General features: G+C 38.4%; 1 protein-coding gene across 1 annotated transcript; it reads right to left on the bottom strand.

Moving 5' to 3' along the window:
* Window positions 1–7,297: 7,297 nt before the first annotated feature.
* On the bottom strand, window positions 7,298–18,634 carry chrnb1l (cholinergic receptor, nicotinic, beta 1 (muscle) like). The gene is made up of 11 exons (XM_053630126.1): window positions 18,571–18,634; window positions 16,856–16,989; window positions 16,066–16,110; window positions 15,413–15,522; window positions 15,011–15,119; window positions 14,744–14,891; window positions 14,190–14,375; window positions 13,757–13,980; window positions 12,666–12,847; window positions 7,860–8,001; window positions 7,298–7,671 (listed from the first exon to the last, which is right to left on the bottom strand). The coding sequence occupies exons 1-11, from the start codon at window positions 18,632–18,634 to the stop codon at window positions 7,531–7,533; spliced, it is 1,485 nt and encodes a 494-aa protein (XP_053486101.1). The 3' UTR covers window positions 7,298–7,530.
* Between the last annotated feature and the right edge of the window lie 4,548 nt (window positions 18,635–23,182).

Here is a 23,182-nt window from a genome sequence, read left to right as displayed (position 1 = left end):
TATATTGTGACAAAAAAAGACAATGAAAATGCAAATATAAAGTATCAATTAGTGCCGTTTGTCTTTATTCTTCTCCAATAGTATACAGTAATGATATATAATCTCACCATCCGGTGTCACACAGAAGAAGATGGTTTCCCTCATGACATATGGGAGGTTTTTTTCTTTGCCAGTATCGCCTCTGGTTTGCTCATTAGGGATATAACTGTATGTCTGGATTCCCGTGAAGCTGCTTTGTGTCAATGACAATGTTGTTACAAGAACTATACAAACAAAGTGAATGCTTTCTGTTTTACTTTTGACATCACAGTTTTCGGTCTATCCCACCCCTGCACACTTTCATCAGTAACCGTGTTTGAGTGCTTATATGAGCTTAAGGTCTCCTGACTGATACCTACATGTCTTTGGTTGTCCTTCATGATTTCTTCAATTTTGTATTCTCAAGGTAAAGACAATGTAAATGTGCTCTCAAAGTAACAACAGTGGACCTTAGGGTGCTAATATTCCTCTACAATTATAGTCCTCCTACTATAGGTACAAAACTCATGCCCTTTAGTGTAGCACCCCAATCACACAGATTTTTACCTTAAAACCCCAGTTTCATTCATTCATTCATTCATTCATTCGGTCAGTCAGTCAGTCAGTCATCCTCAAGTAACTGTTTAATTCATGTCAGGGTCGCGCAGGATCTCTAACTATCTTGCGATTAACATTTTCTGGGGTCTAGGCCCTATACAGCTGATTGGCTCTAGCTAGATATAGATATGGGTTTGGGTTAGCGATTGTATGGTTGTAACTTGGTGGAAATAATACAAAACACACTGACTTGAGTAAAAGTACTGCTGTGCTGTTGTAGCAATAATTCACTTGAGTAAAAGTAAAACTCAAAAAAGAGCTGTACTTAAAAAAGAGTTCTACTCAAAAAAGAGCAACCAAAACATCCAAGGAAAAACAACCTGAGTAGTTACTTTACAAAATTACTTTTTATACGACCAAAATTGACACAACTAATAGACTTAATATTATATATATGAGAAATGCATTTTTGAACAATTATGTTAATCAACCAAACTATTGAGCTATACTGAAGTGAACACCACCTCAATTATCAACAGTGTATATAAAGAAAGATAAGATTAGCTGGCGAGCTAACTTTGCCAAATCAAATCAAATCAAATTTTATTTGTCACATACATAACCTTGCTTTTTTTTATGACCACACCAATATTTAAAAGAGAATAAAAAGAAAAGAATATATAATACAGATAAAGAAAATATAATATCATGGAGAATAAAACTAGAATATATGAATATAATACAAAAATTACAATTATATATAGTGAAAAAAAGAGTAAAATTACAAAACTGTAAAAGAAAAATTTACAGTTAGAATATACTAAATGGAGTAGAAAAACTGTACATGTGCAAATGAGGTGTGTAAATTGTAGGGAGTGCAAAATATGATGTGAGTGAATGTAAAGATGTAAAAATGTAACAACAGGCAGGATGAGGTAGTGGATGTTGTATCTGTGAGTCCAGTTCTAGTCCTTGGTGTTCCCCTGGTTGAGGGCCCAAATCACCTGCGGGAAAACGCTCCTCCTCATTCCATCTGTGTTGCCTTCAGGGAACGGAAATGTTTCCCTGACCATAACAGAGAATAGTCTATTGTTGGGATGGCTGAGGTCCTTCGTTATCTTCCTGGCCTTGGTCCAGCACTGCTTGTTGTAGATGGACTGCAGGTCAGAGAGCTCAGTGCAGACGATACGTTCAGCTGTTCACACCACCCTCTGGAGAGATCGTCTGTCCTGCATGCTGTTCCTAAACCTGGCTGTAATGTTTCCCGTCAGGATTCTCTCAATGGTGCAGGTGTAAAGGTTCCTGAGCACCCTAGGGGTGAGTTTAATGCTGTTGGGGTTTCAGTAGCTTGCTAGGTTTGTTATCTAGCTAGTTCATGTTAATTCAAACATGTTTCTAGCTACATACACTAGTTATCTATCTAACAAATATGCCCCTTATTATTCTGTAGCAGCACTTAACACATTTGCTACAAAGCATCAAAATCAAATCTTAAGTTTATTACAGAACTTTCATACTGTAAAACATGAAAAGATCTGGCTAGCTAGTCCAGCTCTCTCAGCTAGCTAATGGCTTAGCTGTACATGTTTCCACAAGTTGGATGTTGAGCTGTGAAAGGCCGATATCTCCATGGGTTTTGCCTTTGCATAATTTGCAGATCATTATCACATTATTTTGATTGGGTTTTTGAAGCAGAATTATTTAACATTTGCACATACTGTCTTTTTAATTGGCTTACAGTCTTCTGGGGTTAAATGCATTCTATTTTCTTTTCCTTTCTAACAGTGATCAAAAACAAAAAAAAAAAAAGAAATTTAGCTAAGGTGAACAGTAAAAGTAAAATACTATGATTTAATTATACTCAAAACAGTACAGTTACAATCAACCATGTATGCAAGTACTGTAACAAGAGTACATGTAGTACTTTACATTTCACCCCTGGTAAGTTCAAGTCCTGGGTCTGCCAATGAGCCAGTGCTGTGTTTTGAAGCAAGACCCTCACTCCTTGATTGGATTCTATCTTGCCAAAATTGTAAGTTGCCTTAGATAAAAGCATGTACTGCATATAATGATAGTGGCTTATGTGTTCTGTACACTCTTTGGACAAAATCACTGTGTTTCTGATACAAATTTAAAAGTAAATGCCAGCAAATGCAAATAAACACCATGAGAATGCTGCAGAAAATATGTTCAGTCCTTACAATATCCTCAGCACCTTGACAAGCGTACCTATACTTTAATTTCCATAGGAAACACCAACCTGTGGTGTGCGACGTGTCACATCCGAGCACTCTGTTTATTCACATCCTGTGTGTGTGCTAGAGAGCAACAAGTTCTGGAACAGTGTGAGCTATTGTGTGCCACAGTGATCTGAGCTGGCGCCACCGACTCAGTGAGCTCACCGGTAAGGAGACCATGCTCATTACTTGAGAAAGGAGGCAATAGTTGTAAATAAGGGAGGAAATTCATTTCTATTCACCCCAATGATACACTGTAGTGTTCAGGGTTGTTATAAACAAAGATTTATGACTTGGCATGGGGTGGGAAAGGGGTACTGGAGGCAAATGGGATTTTGTGATATTGCACCACTTAACCTAATATAACACTATCTGAATCTGAATTCACAAATGATATGTAAAAGTGAAGGGGTCAGTGCGCAGGTTCAGCAATTGTGTGATATCCCTAGAGAGGTCCCAATATTGGAAGGTCTAAGTTTTGAGCTCACAACCATCCAGTCACTGAAAAAAATGAAGAAGAAGAAGAAGAAGAAGAAGAAACAGCTTTACTGTCCAACTGTGCTTGCACACACAAGGAATTTGTTTCAGCTTACAGATGCTTCCAGTAGGTACAGATTGCAACACACAATGGGGTGCAACATATAATAATGAAATATGTTAAACTAGAAAAGTATGGGAAAATGAGAAACAAATAGAACAATATAATTTTTTTTACTAATATAACCAACACACAGTATCGCATATGTCCATCAGGTATGTTAAAAAAACAAACAAACTTGCAAACCAGTACATGTCAGTTACAGAGTAGCAGTAACATGCCGAATACTATAGCCGAATAACGGCACTTAAAAGATTAGTCCATATTAACTGTTCCTGAGAGAGATGACCACGGGGGAAAAAACTGTTCTTGTGCCTAATTGTTTTGGTGCAGAGTGCTCTGTGTTAGTCTCAGCTTGTTAGTATATTTGATAGTATTTGTCGATAGTATATTTGATGACCGCGACCGTGTTCAATACACGTTTTTCCTGAACACGGAAACCTGTTTATCATTTCTGGTCTCTGGTCTTAGCGTATGTTCCTAGCTGATAATATGACGTTAAACTTGTGAAAACGGCTTTAAAAATAGCATATGGCTGCATAGTGCTGACAGTTTACAATGTCGCAGCGAGCATCTTTTGACAGTTCCTCACTGGTAAAAGTGTAATGACTGGGTAGATGACATGAAGCTATGACCCGAAGTTAGCTACACTGATATTATTAACTACTTCGCATTGATGGCAAAGAACTCCAAAATTACAAAAGCACAGAAGCATGTACTGTAATTACCTGCACAGACCAGGTTTTGTACAGGAAAAATGGTGACTTTAGTTTTTTGAAAGTAGAAGTAGAGCCCAGTCAGAAAGTTAGCCAGGCTAATCATATAGCTTGTGTAACTAGCTTTTGCTGTTTTTAACAGGTGGGCATTCATATCCTAGCTACAGATCGGGTTGAAGTTCAGAGGGCTTTTTGTCCACACAATGATGAGCACACATACTGTATACCTTCTTTGGGTGGTATTTTAACTTCAACTTTCAACTTCAGTCTTTGGCATAGAATGCAAGGCATGTAGCATTGGACACAGTCATTCCTTTCGGGTTTGCTGGTGCTCAAAACAAGTATTTTCCAGGAATTTCTAAAGCTTATTGCCGTTGTTGCTGCAATCAGTGACAGCACAGCTTGACCCTGAGCTCATTTTTATTCTTACTAACGCTCAAAGTTTTTCTTTAATTGATTCAGTAGGTCTCTTTAGCCAGTATTAATAAAGGTTCCTATAGAGACAAAACAGGACAACAGTACAACGGAAGTTAAAATCCACCCAGGCGGCACTCATTGGTTTCTCAGGAAAAAGGTGGATAAAAGAAGTGTTTGGTACGTGGTTGGATCAAATACCATTAGACTCTGATATCACGGATTCCGTGAACTCCCTTTGTTTTGAACCCTGCTCTCCTTCACTTGAAAAAATATCAAACTCATGTTCTGTTTTCTGTACTCTGATGGAAAGAAAATTCCAGCTCTGGCAGGATTTGTCTAGTCTTTCACTGAGAGTGAAAAAAGTGGAGATCAGTGGGCTGAACAGAGGAGGAAGGAGGGAACAAGTCCTTGTCTCAGGAATCGCATACTATGGCCCAATTATGTGATTTATTTGACAGCTCATTGGCCAGTTCCCAAACTGTGGGCCAAATAACCTTGACACACAAAAGAGCTAAGCATTTTTTCAAACGTTTTCCCTCTCCTGGTTCCCGTAATCACACATTTGTCTTGTGCTTCACCAGTGCATAAACCACAATAGCATAACAGGAACTGCTAAATCACCCCTGAAGAGCAGAATCTCTCCTCGCTGCTCTAGTCATGGCTAGATTGGTTCTTTTGTGAGGGGAGCAGATAGTGTGAAAGAAGGCTGGTTAAACTGCTCGAAGCCGGCTTAGAAGGGTGCTGAACCATGTGGAGTAAAACATGCTGGGTTCTAGTCCACCCTTAAAGCCACTTCTTATAACAATGAAACAGTTTATACTGAGCAAATTGCAAATCTACAGAACATTATAGTAGCAAAGCATGTACACTGACAAAATTATTTGGTTAAAAAAAAGTATTTGTAAGATATGATACATATAAGATGTATATTTTAAAAGCACAAGTGTTCTCAGCGAAATCCAGAATAGCTATAGTGAATTAAATAATCAATGATTTTCAATGATGCATTTCATTTTATTAATATTAAGTACATAATAAATATATATGTGACATACCTGTATAAAGACATGCATTCACATCATTTTAATACCTTGTAATTGAATGATATAAATAACTTTATCTTGACTAGTTTATTATTTCCAATCTCATGTTTGTATACTGTTGTCTGAAAAAAGGCCACAGGATTCCTGATCATAGTTATGTCTGAGACAGGAATAGAGACAGGATTGAGAGAGAGATTAGAAGAGACGGCACAAGAGAAAGAGAGAGAGGGAGAGTGAGAGATGTGGAATATGTCTGTTTCACATGTAATCTTAGAATTAGATACAGTATCTCACAAAAGTGAGTACACCCCTCGCATTTTTGTAAATATTTGATTATAACTTTTCATGTGACAACACTGAAGAAATGACACTTTGCTACAATGTAAAGTAGTGAGTGTACAGCTTGTATAACAGTGTAAATTTGCTGTCCCCTCAAAATAACTCAACACACAGCCATTAATGTCTAAACCGCTGGCAACAAAAGTGAGTATACCCCTAAGTGAAAATGTCCAAATTGTCAATATTTTGTGTGTCCACCATTATTTTCAAACACTGCCTTAACCCTCTTGGGCATAGAGTTCACCAGATCGTCACAGGTTGCCACTGGAGTCCTCTTCCACTACTCCATTACAACATCACGGAGCTGGTGGTTATTAGAGACCTTGTGCTCCTCCACCTTCCGTTTGAGGATGCCCCACTTTTTATGAGATACTGTATGTGGTACATGTCTAATTCTTAGATTATATGTAGAGTTGGCATGTTCCCTGCTCACACACACTTTTTAAACCTAGTGATTAACTGGTGAAGTGAATCCTGTGTCATCACTTCACTTTAATATGAATGAACTGTATACCTGCTCATTCATGCACTCATCCAGTCAGCTAATGTGGCAGCAGTGCAATACTTAAAATCATGCAGAGCTTCAGGTAATATTCAGTTTGAAAATTAGCATGGGGGAAATGGGATCTTAGTGCCCATGGCATGGTTGTTTTAACCAGATTGGCTGGTCTGAGTAACTGCGCTGCACAGAAAAGCATCTCAGAATGCACAACGCACCAAGACATCAGATGGATGGTTTACAATAGCAGAAAACCACACTGGGTTCTACTCCTGTCGGCTAACAACAGGAATCTGAGGCTACAGTGGACACATGTTCACTGAAACTGGACAGAAGATTGGAAAAAAAAAAAACCCTCAGGTTTCTGAAATACTCCAACCAGCCCATCTGGTACCAACATACATGCCACGATCAAAGTCACTGACATCACACCTTTTCCCCATTCTGATGTTTGATGTGAACATTAACTGAAGCTCTTGATCTGTATCTGTATGGTTTTATGCATTGCGTAGCTGCCACATGATTGGCTGATTGGATAATTGCATGAATGAGTAGGTGTACATGTATTCCTATTAAAGTGGTGAGTGTGTTTTACTCACAAATTAAAGTTCTCTACAGCAATGCATTGCACATTTTAATCAAACATACACTGCATAATGTACAAAATATGATTTCCTCTGAACCGTGTTCCCTATACACACCCACCTCAGTGACACAATTAAATGAGTAGAAGAAACGTCAGGAATTGTATAAAGACGTGAGTGATCTGCGTAATCCAAAGAATGCATTACAAGTAGAAAATTATTTGATCATGAGTCCATGCAAGATTAAAACTAGGATAAGTACAGTACTAACAACTGCACTGACTAGAACTCATAACTCACACTCTGGTGCCCTCTTCTGATGTGATGAAGGAACTACAATCTGAAAAATATCCAGTTTGTACTAAAAAAAAATGTTCCTAAGGTTTTAGGCAAATACTGGAACGTATTTGGAGACAGATGGGTGGTCACAGATGCTGTGGAGAGACTCTGTCTGTGTGTGTGTGTGTGTATGTGTGTGTGTGTGTGTTTTTAGTCAGGTTGGCCTGGTGTGTGTGATACACTTATGGAAAAGGGTTCTCAGGTGTGTGATTGAAGCTGGCATCCAAAAACATGGCGAGGGTGCCCAGGGTGGTGATGATGATGAAAAGCCAGAGAAAGAGACGGTCCACAACCATGGCAATGTACTGCCAGTCATCAGTCATCTGCCGGGACAAGCAAGTAGAAAATTAAATATTAACTAATGAGAGAGATAGAGAGAGAGAGAGAGAGAGAGAGAGAGAGAGAGAGAGAAATGTCAAGAAAAGGGTTATTGCATAAAACTTAAATGAGTTTGTGTGTGTGTGTGTGTGTGTGTGTGTGTGTGTCTGTGTATGTGTGTATGTGTACTCACAGTATCATCCACATCTTGTTTTTTCAGTTGCTCAGCCATGTATGTGATGGCAGCGATGGCAGATTTAAGATCAGGAGGTAGGATCAGACAGTAGCTGTCACTATCAAAAAACCTCTGCAGCTGCACCGTGTTATTGGGGTGACTGTAAAGCATATATATGCGAACACACACACACACACACACACACACACACACACACACCCCGGAAACATTTTTAATCAGAAATATGTTTTGGTCTGATGGGGTCTGTTAAAAATGCTCCAATTTGAATATTGGCATCTAATGCTTTTAATAGTTTTAATGGAGTCTGTTGATTCTGGAGTCAGTTACAGGTCTAGGATGGAACTGATCTTTTGACAGAACATAAATAATCATTAATGTGCTTTATCAGTATTTGTATGTGTGTGTGTGTGTGTGTGTGTGTGTGTGTGTGTGTGTGTGTGTGTGTGTGTTCATTCTGGACTTAGCCTGCAGTGCACAGTTATTACACTTCTCACAGAATAGCCCAACAATCAATTAAACCATAGTTTCACTATTAGACTATAATGTTTATTGCCACAAGGTCACCCTCAGAGACCACCACATCCATGTAGCATATCTTTGAATGCCATTAGAAAACATCACATGCGTGTAGAGCCAGTCCCTGGTCACTCGTTAAACCATTACCACATTGCCACCATTACCACGTCAACTTGCTTACAATGATATCCATCCATTGTCTGTACCACTGGAGCCTGGAGTCTATCCCAGGGGGCATGGGGCGAGGACACCCTGGATGGGGTGCCAACCCATCGCAGTGCACAAGTGCACACCCATCCACACACTATGGACAATATGGAAATGCCAATCAGCCTACAACGCATGCCTGGGGGAGGAAACCGGAGTACCTGAAGTAAACCCCAGAAGCACAGGGAGAACATGCAAACTCCACACATGCATGGCAGAGGGAGGAATCAGACCCACAACCCCAGAGGTGTGAGGCGAATGTGCTAAGCCACTGTGCCCACCCCCACTTACAATGATATCAACATACTGAAAACTAATACTATTATAGTCCACTAATCACAGTGTTGGCGGTTCGATTCCTGGCCCACATGTCTCCACATGCCAAAGTGTCCTTGGGCAAGACACTGAACCCCAAGTTGCTCCCAATGGCAGGTTAGCGCCTAGCATGGCAGCTCTGCTGTCATTGGTGTGTGAGTGTGTGAGTGTGTGTGAATGGATGAACTGCTAAGGTTAAAATGTGCTATATAAGTTCAGACCATTTACATTACTAACCATTATCAAGGCCAGCCAAAACCAATAGAAACCACTAACATTTCACACCAATTCTGCAGCCTATCCCAGAACCACTGGGTCGTGAGCTGGGAACAAACTTTGGATGGGATGGGAGAAAACGTAGACAGATTTTAGAACCATAAACTTTAGAAAATTGTGCTAACTGAGCTGAGACATAAACAGGATTCGTGAGAAATATATATATGAACAAACACATACTGTACATACATAGAAGACACTATAAATATTACTGCAGTGGTAAGTCTACTTGTGACCTTTCTCTTCAATGCCAAATTACATGAGCACACACAGACACAGACACACACACACACACACACACACACACACACACACACATGTATATTCATAGTGTTCATGTTTTGTGTTCTCTAAAGACAGCTGAGTTCATATACTGACTACATGTCTGGAACATATCTCTCTCTCTCTCACACACACACACACACACACATACACACATTCAGTGATGCTACACAAAGACACCGCTACACAAAAACTGCAGTGCACACATCACCACATCACCACATCACCACATCACCTCCATTTAAGGCTGAAGCCACTCCCACAAGTATAAATCTCATACAGAAACTCTATAGAGGAGAATTTATGACACGAGTTATTATGTCTACAGACACAATGTGTCCGCAGAGAGAAAGACAGACACACACACGTACACACACACACACACACACACATTTACTTCTACTATCCTTCCTCTGACATTATTAGTAACACAGGTACATTATGCTACACCACAATCTAACCCTAACCTTAACGCCACTAACCAAATGGAAACAGTATAAAATGGCTTTTTAAATGAAAGCTTCAGTTTTTGTAAAAAGATTTTAAAAAACAAACAAAAAATAGTTTTCCTCGTGGGGATCAGCGAAACATCCCCACAAGGTCAAAATGGTCAGAAATATCATTCAGTGACAGACGTATAGGCTCCACTTCCAAGAGTGCATGTGGCATGTGTGCATTTTAAAGGCACCTGTTAAAATGCTATAAGGGAACCAAGGAACCAAATTAAGGGGAAGAGCGCATTAGAACCGAGCAACAAGGCATGAATTATTATCCAGAGGCACAGAAACAGTGGGAGTGAGATGAAAAAGGGAGCTGTAGGGTGAGAGAAAGAAAGAATGATAGAGAGACCTACTGAAGTGCTTGGCATGGCTGCTAACATTCCACTCTTTCTTTAGTACCACAGACAGATGGGAACTCCCATTCACACACACACACACACACACACACACACACACACACACACCGTGGAATTCCACAAACACTGTCATCTCCTTAAAAACATTTTAATTGAACTACATGCGCTTAGCACTAAAAAATAAAATGTCTTGATTGACATTTCGCCACTTCAGTATTTCTCTACATTCCTTCACGCAGTTATCTGCTCCTCCTCACTTCACCCTCCCTTTGTGTACTGTGCAGGATTAGCCCTAATGCCCAAACTAAACAGGAGCTTAGAAGCTGGCGACAGTGGCGGGCGACTGGGCTTAGCTGGGCTGAAATTGAATGCCTTTGCAAGGAGAAGAGAAATAACCACAACCATATGACTGGAAGACCCCATTGCTGTGTTTACAAGCTCAACGCACAATGTAGCAGGGCAGTGTCAGTGCATGCTACAGACAGAGTGACATCTTACTGCCAGACTATCCCTTTAGGGCAAAAGACAGAGAGATGGTGTGTGAGAGAGAGGGTTCAATTTCTTTTTTTGCACAATGCTATAAGGATCTATAAAGAGCTCTGAATCATCTGCTTCATACTTTAACAGCTGAACTCTTTCTACAGGGACATTCCTTAATAAGCAGTCTGCTGCCAATTCTATTACATTTAGTCCACTGTGACAGGAGAGGAAATGAGATGACACACAGTGAAAATAAGACCAGCTGGGATGAGAGTTTTTGGTGTCCATTTAGTGCCAACATGTCAAAGCTGTACTGGATTAATTTCTGCTGTCATTATCACATGTGCAACCAAGGAATTATGTTCAGTCTTCCCAAAAATCATCGAGTTCTACATCCCTTGGTTCAAATAGCAAGGCCATCACCTCTGTGGGTAGTCTTTAAAAGGTCCTTGTCGAGGAGTTGAGGTAGTGGATTCAAAGATGCTGGATGTAGCGCTGTAATCGTTTCTTTCTTTGCTAATAATAAACTTGCTATTGTTAAATCTGTATTGTCAGATGAGTGAACACACTGGGTGACTAATTCTAGTATCCATGTGTCCAGGGCAGGCTCTGAAGCACTATGTGGAAGTGACTGCCAGCTGGCAGGTCAGTGACATGCTGTTTATATGCTTTGGGGAACATCATAAGGATGCTCCACTGTCCACAGACAGGTTAAACTGGTGGCTAAAGGAAGTGAGGTCAATAGGTCAATTCAATTCTTGCTTTAAATGTAATGTGATGGATATATCCTGAGCATCACTTGCTGACATTTGTAATGCTTGCAATGGAGCTTATCATCTAACTTTAACAGATTTTGGACTGAACGGCTTTATCGCCGGTCCATGCGCTTTGTGGTGTGCTTGAGTGATCTTAGTAATCGTCACCCTCAGTGGAACACAGTATCAGCGCCTTGAGAAATAGAAAACAATATCAAATTTCTGAGCAATTTTCGTTCTCAATTGGGAACAGTGTCAGAACTGTGAGTGATTCACATCCTCAATGAAGAACCATATGAGCACTTGAGTGATTCTCATCCTCAACAGGGAGCAGTATCACCACTTTGAGTGACTCAAATTTTCAACAAAGTACAGCATCAGTAGCATTTACGAGTGTTGTCGGTTATTGTTTAGCGAGGTACGTATCAGAAGGTGTTACGAATACTCATGCCGACTTTTAAACATGTCCTCAACCAATTCCAAAGGAAACTACCCTGGAAATCCAGACTGAAAAGCAGGAGAATGGGTTTCTGTGGTTCTGCAATTGAGTGGAGGGTCACCTGGGTCACCTGAGAAAGGCCAGAAGATGAGAATAATGTAGCAGGGACCTTTTATTAACTGCCAGTTTTAGGCCATGGTCATGAGGTGATGCAGTTGGTACTCATCAAAAAAGCAAGGAAATGGGAATACCCTACCAGTTCTGAAGAAAACCATCCTGGCAGCCCTGCACTTAGTCATAGAACTACAGTTACATATACAGGTCATTTTTTTCTGTAATTTAATTCAAAAAGTGGAACTTTCATATAGTCTAGATTCATTACACATAAAGTGAAATATTTCAACACTTTTTTTTTCGTTTTAATCTTGATGATTACGGCTTACAGCTCATGGAAATCAAAACTCCAGTATCTCAAAATATTAAAATAAAGACTTTCTAATACAGAAATGTTGACCTTCTGTAAAGTATGTTAATTTGCACAAATTACTGCATTAATGTGGCGTGGCACGGAGGCAATCAGCCTGTGGCACTGCTGAGGTGTTAAAAGCCCTGGTTGCTTTGATAGCAGCCTATTAGCAGACAATTGAGGACATTATATCTTCTTTTCTGCTTATTACCTTCCCCTCCATGGTGCGATCAGTTCAGGATTAATCTTTCGGATGAAATATTCTCCTCCGGGCCTGAGGTTGTAGACAACATTAGCATTGGGAGGGTCCTCTTTAGGCTCCTCCTTCTGTACAGGTTCTTCTGGGCAGGGTCTGAGCACACCCAGGTAGGGAGGCAGGAAGTTGATGAACACCTGAGATAATCAATAATTCTATAATAAGCAAACTGTAAATTCTCACTGGGAATAAGGTTTGATTCAAGGTTACCCTAAATATGTGATTTTAAAATAATCTACTTTCATTAATAATGTGTTTGATTAAAAAGAAAAACTCAACATGTTTGAAAAAAAAAAAACTATCATTCTCATTTAATCTTAAATTAACTCATATTTCACATATTTCACAGGTAGACATTAGTAGGATTTCAGTATCGGAGTGTAAACTGGTATATTTTCAGTTATTTATCTGACATTAGTTAAAGCTTTCAAAAAATATACCATAACAAGCATGATTTTGTTCGTCAGTAACTTGTTAAGTTAGTTAGCATGCAGCTTAGCACGCCGACTCTGCAGCTAAAGGTTTCAGGGTATCACATCATCCTCTAAATTTGGCAGTCCTAAGCCCAAAGACATGGTGCTCATTTCATGATGTCACTGAGCTCATACATATCATTCCCCAAATATTTATATCATTCTCCAAATATTTAAGTACAGAGAAACTTTATAAGTTTTAAAAAAAATTAACAAAAATTAACTCAGCACTGCCTTAACATATCTGATCAAAACAACAGTCTATGTAATTGGAATTTGGTATGTATTTTGTGCTTACAAACTGCAGTCTAAGGGAAATCATTTTTGAAATGTTCTTTGAATAGTAAAGGGTTCTTGATTTCATTAAAGGGTTTTGTGTGGATTCCTTTACAATAGGGAAACCCTCATTCGTAATGTTCTTACAATTGACATTTAAGGGGTCCCAAATGAAGAACCCTTAATGTTTCTAGATTTATATTGAGTATTTGAGTATATAAATCAAGACAGTAAGAAAGAGAATAAGGACAAAACCTTACTGCAGTAATGATTAACAGTATCACTATGCTGGCTGACCTTGCGCACCCAGATGGGCATATAATGTGTGCTGGGGGTCCTGTGGTGCAGGTTTATCACCACAACACTGAGTATGACCGAGAAGGTCACCAGGATCATTGTAAACATCACATAGTTCACAATAATTGGGATTCCCAGAGACGTCTCAGGGACTCTATCAGCCAGCAGGAGCATGAAGACAGTGAGGGCAATAAGGACAGAGATGGACAAAGTCATTTTCTCTCCTGTGGGGAACAACAAAGAAGTATGCTTTAATCATACAATCTTATAGAGCAGAAATATGACTCAAGTGGCATCCAAATGTTTAAGTTATATGTATAGATTTTTAGGCTTTTACAAGTACAAGTGGTAAAAGCTAAACAATGAATCACTTACACTGGCTGAAGACCACCATGCATAAGTGTGAATTCTTAACTATGCTATGCAAACCCACCTGCCCCTGGTGGTAGATAGAACACGAATATAGCCAGCACACTAGTAAGGATGCAGGGCACGATGATGTTGATGATGTAGAAAAGTGGTTTCCTCTCAATGATCAGGTAGAAGGTGATGTCTTCATAGAGGTCCTCCTGGATGTTCTTCCTGCTGGGTTTGTGGCAGATCTGCCACTCTCCATTCTCTGAGGAAAGATGAATGGATTTGAACACTCAAATCCATCCATCCATTTATTCATCCATTTATCCATCTATCCATCCGCCCACCAATTCATCCATCCATCCATCCATCCATCTACAAACTATTTACACATCAGAGAGAGATCCTAGCAGAACCTTTAGGAAGCTAGGTATTATCTAAAGAACTCTTGATGATCAACATCAGAGAAAATGTAATGCACTCCAATAAGTTAGTATCCAAACAATTTATTCTACAGGATGCACAGCACCAATAATGCCTTGCAGTTTGTAGAGAGCCATATTTTGACACAGAGCAGCTGGAAAAAACATCAGACAAAGGACAGGAAGTCCCGGACATGGGAAGTGGACTGACCAGTAAAAGCATTTTCATCTATGACTATCTCATGAATCTCTTTTCCATCCTCATCCAGGCCGTACTGTAGATCCACCTCTGAGGCATCATATGTATATGAGCGAAACACCATCGTGCAATTCTGCCAGTCAAATGGGAAATAGGCCACCTGGAGAAATAGAGCTGTGCGTTACCGTTAGCTTTTATCAGATGATTGCTTGTTTCATATTGTTAAGCTGATGAATGATTGCTGTTTGTAAGCAGTTATTGCTACAGTTGTAGCTGTACCTCAATGGAGCAGGAGCTGCGGTATATAGCTGGAGGCAGCCAGGAAACCGTTCCATCGCTATTAACCAGCACATTCACATAAAGAGCAACGTCAAACTGCCCATCGTTACTGAAAAATGGACAAAATCACTCTCGCTTAGTGCTTTTTAACATCTGATATACAACAGATACAACTTTTGACCCACTTCCAGCCATAAGTGTGCAGCTCTGCCTTTGACTCTGTTGTTTCCACTGCATACACATTGCATTCCATGCTTTGGGTGCATGGACACAGAGGTCACATATATAATGGGCTTAAATAAGAAGCTATGACAGGCGGGACGTCATATTACAATAGAGACACATGTGTAGCTGTTATATTTAAATATGAACATGGTTTAAATATGTACAACGAGCACTCACTTGTTGATTAGGTAAATGTCTGGACGCCATACTTTGTTAGGGGGGATTCGGATAACATCAATATTGTCGTAGTCTTTTGGATTCCAGGACAACCTGTAGTCAGTCCATGCCTGAAGAGGGAAGGAAGGAGAGGCAAAAGGAGGCAGGGACAGACAGACAGAGAATGAGGGTAGGAACATGGGTGATACGTAACGTTACAGGCCTCTAACACTGTTCCTGGAAATTGGATTTCTCTAAAATCCAATTCCAACCCCACATGTCATCCAGATTATAAGCAGCCTGTGTTTTGGAGAACTGAATTACATAGGAAGGTTTATTATCAGGAAACAGGAAATAGCCTAGTATATTGATTTTTTTTTATAATCAAAACTAAATTTTATTTAGCCGTCTTTTTGAAACAAAACTTTATTTAGCCACACACATACACAAACACACAAAGAATGACACATTAGTGTAAAAATGATAGCACACTAATTAGCACTACAACACCAGAGAACATAAGAGACGTCACAAGAAAAAAGCAGTTGGGAGCAAAATGCTCGGAGCAAAACAGAGATGTAATAAATTCTAATTATACAAAGTGACAAGTGAATTAAGACAGCACAGAAACAGAGTGAATCGGTGGAGGAAGATAAATAGAGTGTGCCTCTCACCATGTTCATGAATACATTGGTTGTCATCTCTCCATTCTTCTCGTCCTGCAGGAGAGGAGACACACTGACAGTATCATGCGGTGGCTAAATCCTGCAGCAGTGGAACACTCAATCCTGTTAGATGAATACTAATGGCCCACACATGACCTGGCACTTTATTAAACCTTTCATTGGTGCCACAGCCAACAATGAGGAAATGTTGGGGAAAATAGCATTGCATCAGACTATTTCCTTTAGCTCCTCTCCTCTGTGATTATTATTGAGCCCAGTAAATGTTCAGTAGTCCAATTGTAATCAATGGTTGAATTGTAAGACAGTTTCAGTGTGAGTGGAGGTTTATACTGTATGCCTTCATTATGTAGTGGGATGCTAAGATGTTAGTCAGTGATCTTAGCATAATTCTGTAGACTTTGAACTGAGTTACAATGTACCAGGATTAAATTTAATACAGTCTTATAGTACCAAAGATCATTTCAGTACACTTGCACTATAGTCTAAATCTATTCATGGTAGATTTTATTTATTTATTTATTTATTTTTAGCATATAACATCAAGACAACTTGCTCTGTACTATTGACTATACAGTATTGATAATAGTGATATTGCATAGTTATTGCATGTTCGATATTGACATGTAATCCAGAGATATGGAAAATAGTACTGGTTGTTTGATTTTGCTAATTATTTTAACAAGGGAGCTGGCTTCCCCCTGCATCCTGAAACACGAAATACAGTGTGTGTGTGTCTGTGTGTGTGTGTGTGTGTGTGTATGTGTGTGTGAAATCCTACCAGACTAATGAGCTGCACTAGCGTCATGCCGACTCTGACCATCACTGTCTCATTCCAGACCCGAGCAGGACGCACCTTCAGGTTATAATCTTCAAATAGATCCTGCAACAGCCTCCGCTCTGCCTCAGAACCCCCTAAACACACAGACACACATAATATGTTTGTGTATTAAGTGGTGTGGGGCATGGTAAGAAACATTTACAGTGAGGACTTTAGATGAATATTACAATAGATCATACAAATGTCACGTTTGTTTAGATAGTACCAATGGGTCTGCATTGCGTGATCTGACCACATATGCTCATGCACAGGCAATATTTCTGAGACATATATTTGAAAAATAACCAATTAGACAGTTCTGATGAGGTTAACGTTAGCTATAATCCACCATTATGTTTTTAATCCACATTATGTTTACTGGTTGAATTGCCTTTAGAAATAAATATTTCTCTCTCACAAAACATATTTCTGTATTTCCAAATACAAAATACTGTATTTAAGTTTAATGCATTTAAATGTGTGGTTGTTTGTTTTGAACTATGTATCACAATAAGGTGTATTAAAGTATATTGGGACATCAAGTAATCAGCTTATGTTTATATATTTTTTTAAAGGTCTGACTCGTGCTGATACTGCAAGAAATATAAAATTAATTATGTTACTTTCTTTTTAGTCATGTTTTTTTTATACTGGGATTATTAATCTGTTCTTAATCTGTTCATACTGAATTGGAGAAAATATTGGGTATGAATTTGGAAAAGTAAAGGACCATTTTATAAACCTTGCTACTGCTATTGTTATTGCTGTAAGAAATTAATGATAGAAAATTACTCAGTTCAACATCTTAATATATGCATTTTATTTATCCTACCTAGTCTACTTTGTTCATACAATATTATAATATGTTGCAAAACTTGTTACTGAAATGTGATTTATTGATGCCCTGAATAAGTATGCTACAAATAAATAAATAATGTTTTATTTCAATAATCTAATTGAGGATGAAAGGAAAGGCCTAAACCATATGTGTACCAAATTGCCATACGTCATTAAAATCATTTTCAGTCAGTTTTGTCCAAAGGGTAAGCCATGCTTCTCTAGAATATGATATAAATACTTTTCCTTCACATGTATATAGTCAACACCTTAAGGATTTCATAAATGTTTGGTGTTGGGTATTTTGTTACATTAATAGAAAGACAGCTTAGACATACAGAAATTCAAAAACTCAGTAAAATTAATTCACCCTGCTTTATGATATTTTTCTGTCAATTCTTCTGTTTTTGTTTTCTGTTTTTGTTTTCTCTCTTTCTTTCATGCACAAATGCCATTCGCTGTTATGATAGTAAAGTGAGTCATGTGGCACCCAGCATTAGTGTTACAGCCGGTCTACACCTGTGCACTGTATGGGTTTCTGTTTATATTCCCTGTACATTACAAGGTCAAATAGGACTATAGTGTTGCCCTTCGGTACTTGGGGTTAAATCCTTTCCTGTTTTAGAAATCTGTTTAAAACTGACTTCCAGAGACCATACCTGCAAACTGTCTGTTAACACACTAACAACTGAGTACTTAAGTCAATATAAAATACATCATATTTAAATAATTGAGCATATAATAACTAATGAATTAGAGTATGTTCATAACATTATGGAACACACCAAAAAAACAAGCAAAGGAGAACTGATTAGAGCACACAAACCCATTTGTCTTACCTGTGTGATCGAACATGCTACTGGACCAAAGAACCCAAAGCAGAATCTTTATTCCTCGCTCCATTGTGCCTGTTTGACTCATGTCACACATTGGCCCCTCTACCAGATAGTGATGTGCAGTATGTCACATACACGCTCACTCTCGGATACACACCAGATCTCTGCCCTTGCTCTTCAGATCAGAGGTTTGTTCAGAAAATAGTTGTGTCAGTGGCGTGAACACAGCTCCTGTGACCAAATGCAGCTTTTTTCCTGAGCCACGGTATAGTCAAACCATCCTTTCTTTCCTCTCTGGGTTTCAGTGCTGTGTAGATCTGTGGGATGATTGACAGGACAGGGAATTATGGGATGTAAGGAATGGTCACATACCAGTGGCAGGCACCTGTCAATGGGTTTGTGTGTGTGTGTGTGTGTGTTGTTCAGTAATTGAACAAGAGGGGAAATCTATCACAATAGGGGTACTTTGGCAGTGAGAACAAAGTAACACAGAGAGCAGGAGCTTCTCCCCTCCAGGGTCCAGAGAGGACACAGACTCTCACGCACAGACAGGAAGTAGTCACCCAGCACGTCTCTCAGGAAGCTTTCAACATGCCACACTTTCATGCTTTCATTCTCTTTCTTTCATTCGTTCTCCCTCACCGTCTGTCTCTCAATCACTCGGCTCCCGGCTTTATCTGCTCTTTGTGTCTCCCAGAGGTATGACATGCATTCATCGGGGCTGCCCAGTGTCACCAGTACAAAGCATTGGACACTCAAGCATGCATGCACACACACACGCACATGCACACCCACATCTAAAAGAAAAAACAAACATCCAGAGCTTTATCATGCGATGTAAAAACACATAAATGGATTTAATAATAATAATAATGATAATAATAATAATAATAATAATAATAACAACACCTTTATTAATTGAGCACCTTTATTTCATGCATTATCTTAAACTGCTGTACAATCAAGTAGTCAAAATAAAATTCAATTAAAAGAAATAAAATTAAAACTAATTTAATAGAATGCCCTGGATAAAATAATAAAAACAAATGTATACATTCTACTTGAGCATTCCTGACCTTAATAATTCAAATGAACGTCCTTTAACTTGTAATTACAAGTAAGAACTCCAAAAACAATTCCCTTACAAAAAAACTTTTCATGTGAGTAATCACGATTTACATATAAATTTTTTATATGTGGCTTTTGTAGACATTTCATGTTTCACACATTTTTCACATGTAGGACATATGGTTTATTTTTTCACATATAATATGCTATGTGGCCAAATGTTTGTGGACACCTTACCATCACACCCATAAATGGTTCCTCCCCAAACTGTTGCCACAAAGTTGGACGCACACAAGTATATAGAATGTCTGTGTATGCTCTAGCATTGCAATTTCCCTTTAGTGGAACTAAGAGGCCCAAACCTGTACACAAAGTGAGCTCCATGAAGAGCTTGAGTGACCTGCACAGATCCCTGACCTCAACCCTCGCCCCACACCGATGCTCTTGTGGCTGAATGAGCAAATCCCTACAGCCACGCTCCAAAATCTAGCGTAAAGCTTTCCCAGAAAGCGTGGAGGTTATTATAACAGCAAAAAGGAAACTAAATCTGGAAAGGGATGTTCAGAAAGCACATACTGTATGGGTGTGTTGTCAGGTGTCCACAAACATTTGCTCATAGTATATTTTATGCCATTTATTTTCCAGTTTAAATTTTTCACATTGTAGATTGTGGTTTCATTTTGCAGATGTGATTTTCCCACATGAATCATTCTTTTTTACAAGCGATCGCATATTGTTCATGCACCGTGTATTTCAGGGCGTAAAATATTGAAATGTTTAACCTTCATGTTTTCCTGTGATAACTTATTATATACATACATACATACATATATATATATATATACATACATATATATATATATATATATATATATATATATATATATATATATATATATATATATATATATAAAAACTCATCAATAAAAACTCATGTGAAACATGTTTTATTTCATAAGAGTTTTCCTATGTAAAATTTTTCATGTCTTCTCTCCCCCAAAATACAGTTTTAATTGTCAGTGATTAAACTATAGACACTGGTTTATATCTTTAACATTATGTTCATTATTACATTAAAGAGAAATGTGAGGAAGATACTGAAATATGTCAAGTTAAATGCGCACTTGCACATGAAAACAGCATTATTACATGTGTGTGGACCATCCAGTGAGCATGTGTTAGTAAAAGTTACAAAACTGTATTAAATTGTAAAATTTCAAACACATCTACTGTCTCACTCCTGTGGCTTCGCAGCCTGAACCTATGACCTCAGCAGGAATTTAGAGGCCGCCATCAAATATTACACCGTACAGGTTATAAATAATTGTGCTCAGCCTCAGCGTCTTTTTTTATATTACATCTGTAAACAAGGGTTGATCCTGCCTGGGAATCCTGATATATTCTTCTACCACACGCCACACATAACGTGTACAGGAGCACAGAGAGAACATAGAAGATGACAGCACTGAGCTTCCTGCACTTCCACGTTAATTCCCTTTGGACATTAAGCCAAGATATATTCAGTTCAGATAAGAGCCAGTTGAATGAGTAGAGCTGTTCACATGCAATACATGCTTGGCAAGTAAACGCCGAGACCAGAATTGAACCGGATGTAACAGCAAGCCATTTTCCATAGCAGAGCCAAGCGAAGCATAAAAGAGCAACATAACATGGTAATTACACTGATTTAATCAAACTCTGTGGCCGGTACTGGAAATAAGATATGTCTGACAAATGTGAAATTTGGACAGAATGTGGAGCATAACTCATACTGTATATATTATTTATCATATGCAGGATAAATAACACATGATGCCCAGAATTGGCATCAGAAAAACTGAAGGCCAACTAAAGGCTTCGTCTTATACTTTTATGCAGCTACGTCTTTTATTAACTTCTTCTTTTCCATCAGACCTTGTATTGTGAAGCTTGCGGGTGTGGCTTGATTGGAAACTCATTCTTAAACTGTCATTTGGCCAGGCAATTGTGTTAACTGTAAACTGAGGCTATACAACTAGTTATTTCTCAGTAATTTACAGAACTGATTGCTCTAAAGATAAAAAAAAAAAAAAATCCTTTCATTTTGTTGTGCTTGGGTTCAAGAGTAAAGGGTCAAAGTAGGTTATATTAAAATGAAATCTGGTCATTGTATAATCTAAAAAACCCCTGAAAATTGAACTAAATTGTATCATTCCATATGTATACCATTCATGTGTATATTTTACCTAGAAATGTGCAACTGACGCTTTCAGCTTATTTATTTCTCTGGCTATTCCAATCAGAGACCAGCAAAGTGACCATGTGACAGGTACTAAGCCTTTCAAAATGTGTTTATGAGTTTTGCTTTATGAAATACTCCAGTGTTAAGAATTAATTTATATAATTTGCCCTTTCAGAGATTTTTTTTCCCTTAGGGAAAGATTTGCAATTATGCCTTAAACAACATAGCTAAAAGTACCTCAGTTTCTGATTGCATATGGATACCACAAAACCTTCAGGAAAGTGTAAGAAACCTGAATTACATTTTTGTTTGTCTGAATTACTATTATTATTACAATTATTATTGTTAGAAAGCTGAATAAAACTAGATAAAATCTTTGCTAACACTTTCATTTCTGTCTCATCTTAAGACCTTTATAGTTACAATTTAATTGTTGTAGTTAACTAGCTAATTCATTTCAATATTCAGTTCAATATTTATTTGTAGAGAGCTTAACGATAGATATTGCCACAAAGCAGCTTTACAGAAATCCGGATGTACTTTAGATTTAGATCCCTAATAAGCAAGTCAGAGGCACCAACAGCAAGGAAAAAAACCCCTGAGATAACCTGAGGAAGAAACCTTGATAGGAAACAGACTCAAAGGAAACGTGGGTGAGATCGGATAGTTGGGAGTATAAATAATTACAGTATACAGGTGTTAAAAAATAACGTCAAGCAATACTAAGAGCATATAGTGAATAAGAGTCCGGCTGGGATGAGCACAGAGCAGTCTTTATGATTACAGCAGCAGCATCTTAGTTTATATATATAAGTTAGTTTTTTAAATAAAAAAAATGTGAGAAATGTGTCAAAATATAAAAGATGAGTTTAATAGAGTGAAAGGAAATTCTCTTATGTACTCTCATATTATGAACTGTATTAAGACACCTTGGATACGGGGAATACTGGGTTATAGTTTCTGTTTGTGTGTCTCTGTGCTATATGCTGATCAACTGCCATCCTTTCTTATAGCTGGCACATGTATTTTCTGTCTCTTGAAAAGACTTATTTTCATAGTGTGCTGTGTGTTTTGTCTATCTGTCTGGCCCCTGCACCAGCAGAAACGCACTGCTTGTTATCAATGTGTATAAATACTCTTGGTTTGCATGAATAAACTTGGATGTCTATTTGAGCATGTATGTGTTAGCGTGTGTTCATTTAGGCCCCCCAGATCGATCTGAAACGCTCTGAGGAGAACCACACTTTCTAAGCACAGAACTAAAAGTTAATAGAAGTAATTGTAGAACAGGCTGGAAGGCATGATGGAAGATTTGAAAGACATAAT

This window comes from Ictalurus furcatus, chromosome 7 (genome assembly GCF_023375685.1).
Source record: "Ictalurus furcatus strain D&B chromosome 7, Billie_1.0, whole genome shotgun sequence".
Taxonomy (NCBI): Eukaryota; Metazoa; Chordata; class Actinopteri; order Siluriformes; family Ictaluridae; genus Ictalurus; species Ictalurus furcatus.
The sequence above is the reverse complement of the archived record's forward strand: the minus strand, read 5'-3'. Positions and strand labels throughout refer to the sequence as shown.

Coding starts and splice junctions, on each gene's coding strand:
- chrnb1l (XM_053630126.1), bottom strand. CDS start 18,634: ATGGAGCGAGGAATAAAGATTCTGCTTTGGGTTCTTTGGTCCAGTAGC. Junction 16,990..18,570: donor TAGCATGTTCGATCACACAG/GTAAGACAAATG, acceptor CTGTGTGTTTAG/GGGGTTCTGAGGCAGAGCGG. Junction 15,120..15,412: donor GACATTTACCTAATCAACAA/GTGAGTGCTCGT, acceptor TCCATTTTTCAG/TAACGATGGGCAGTTTGACG.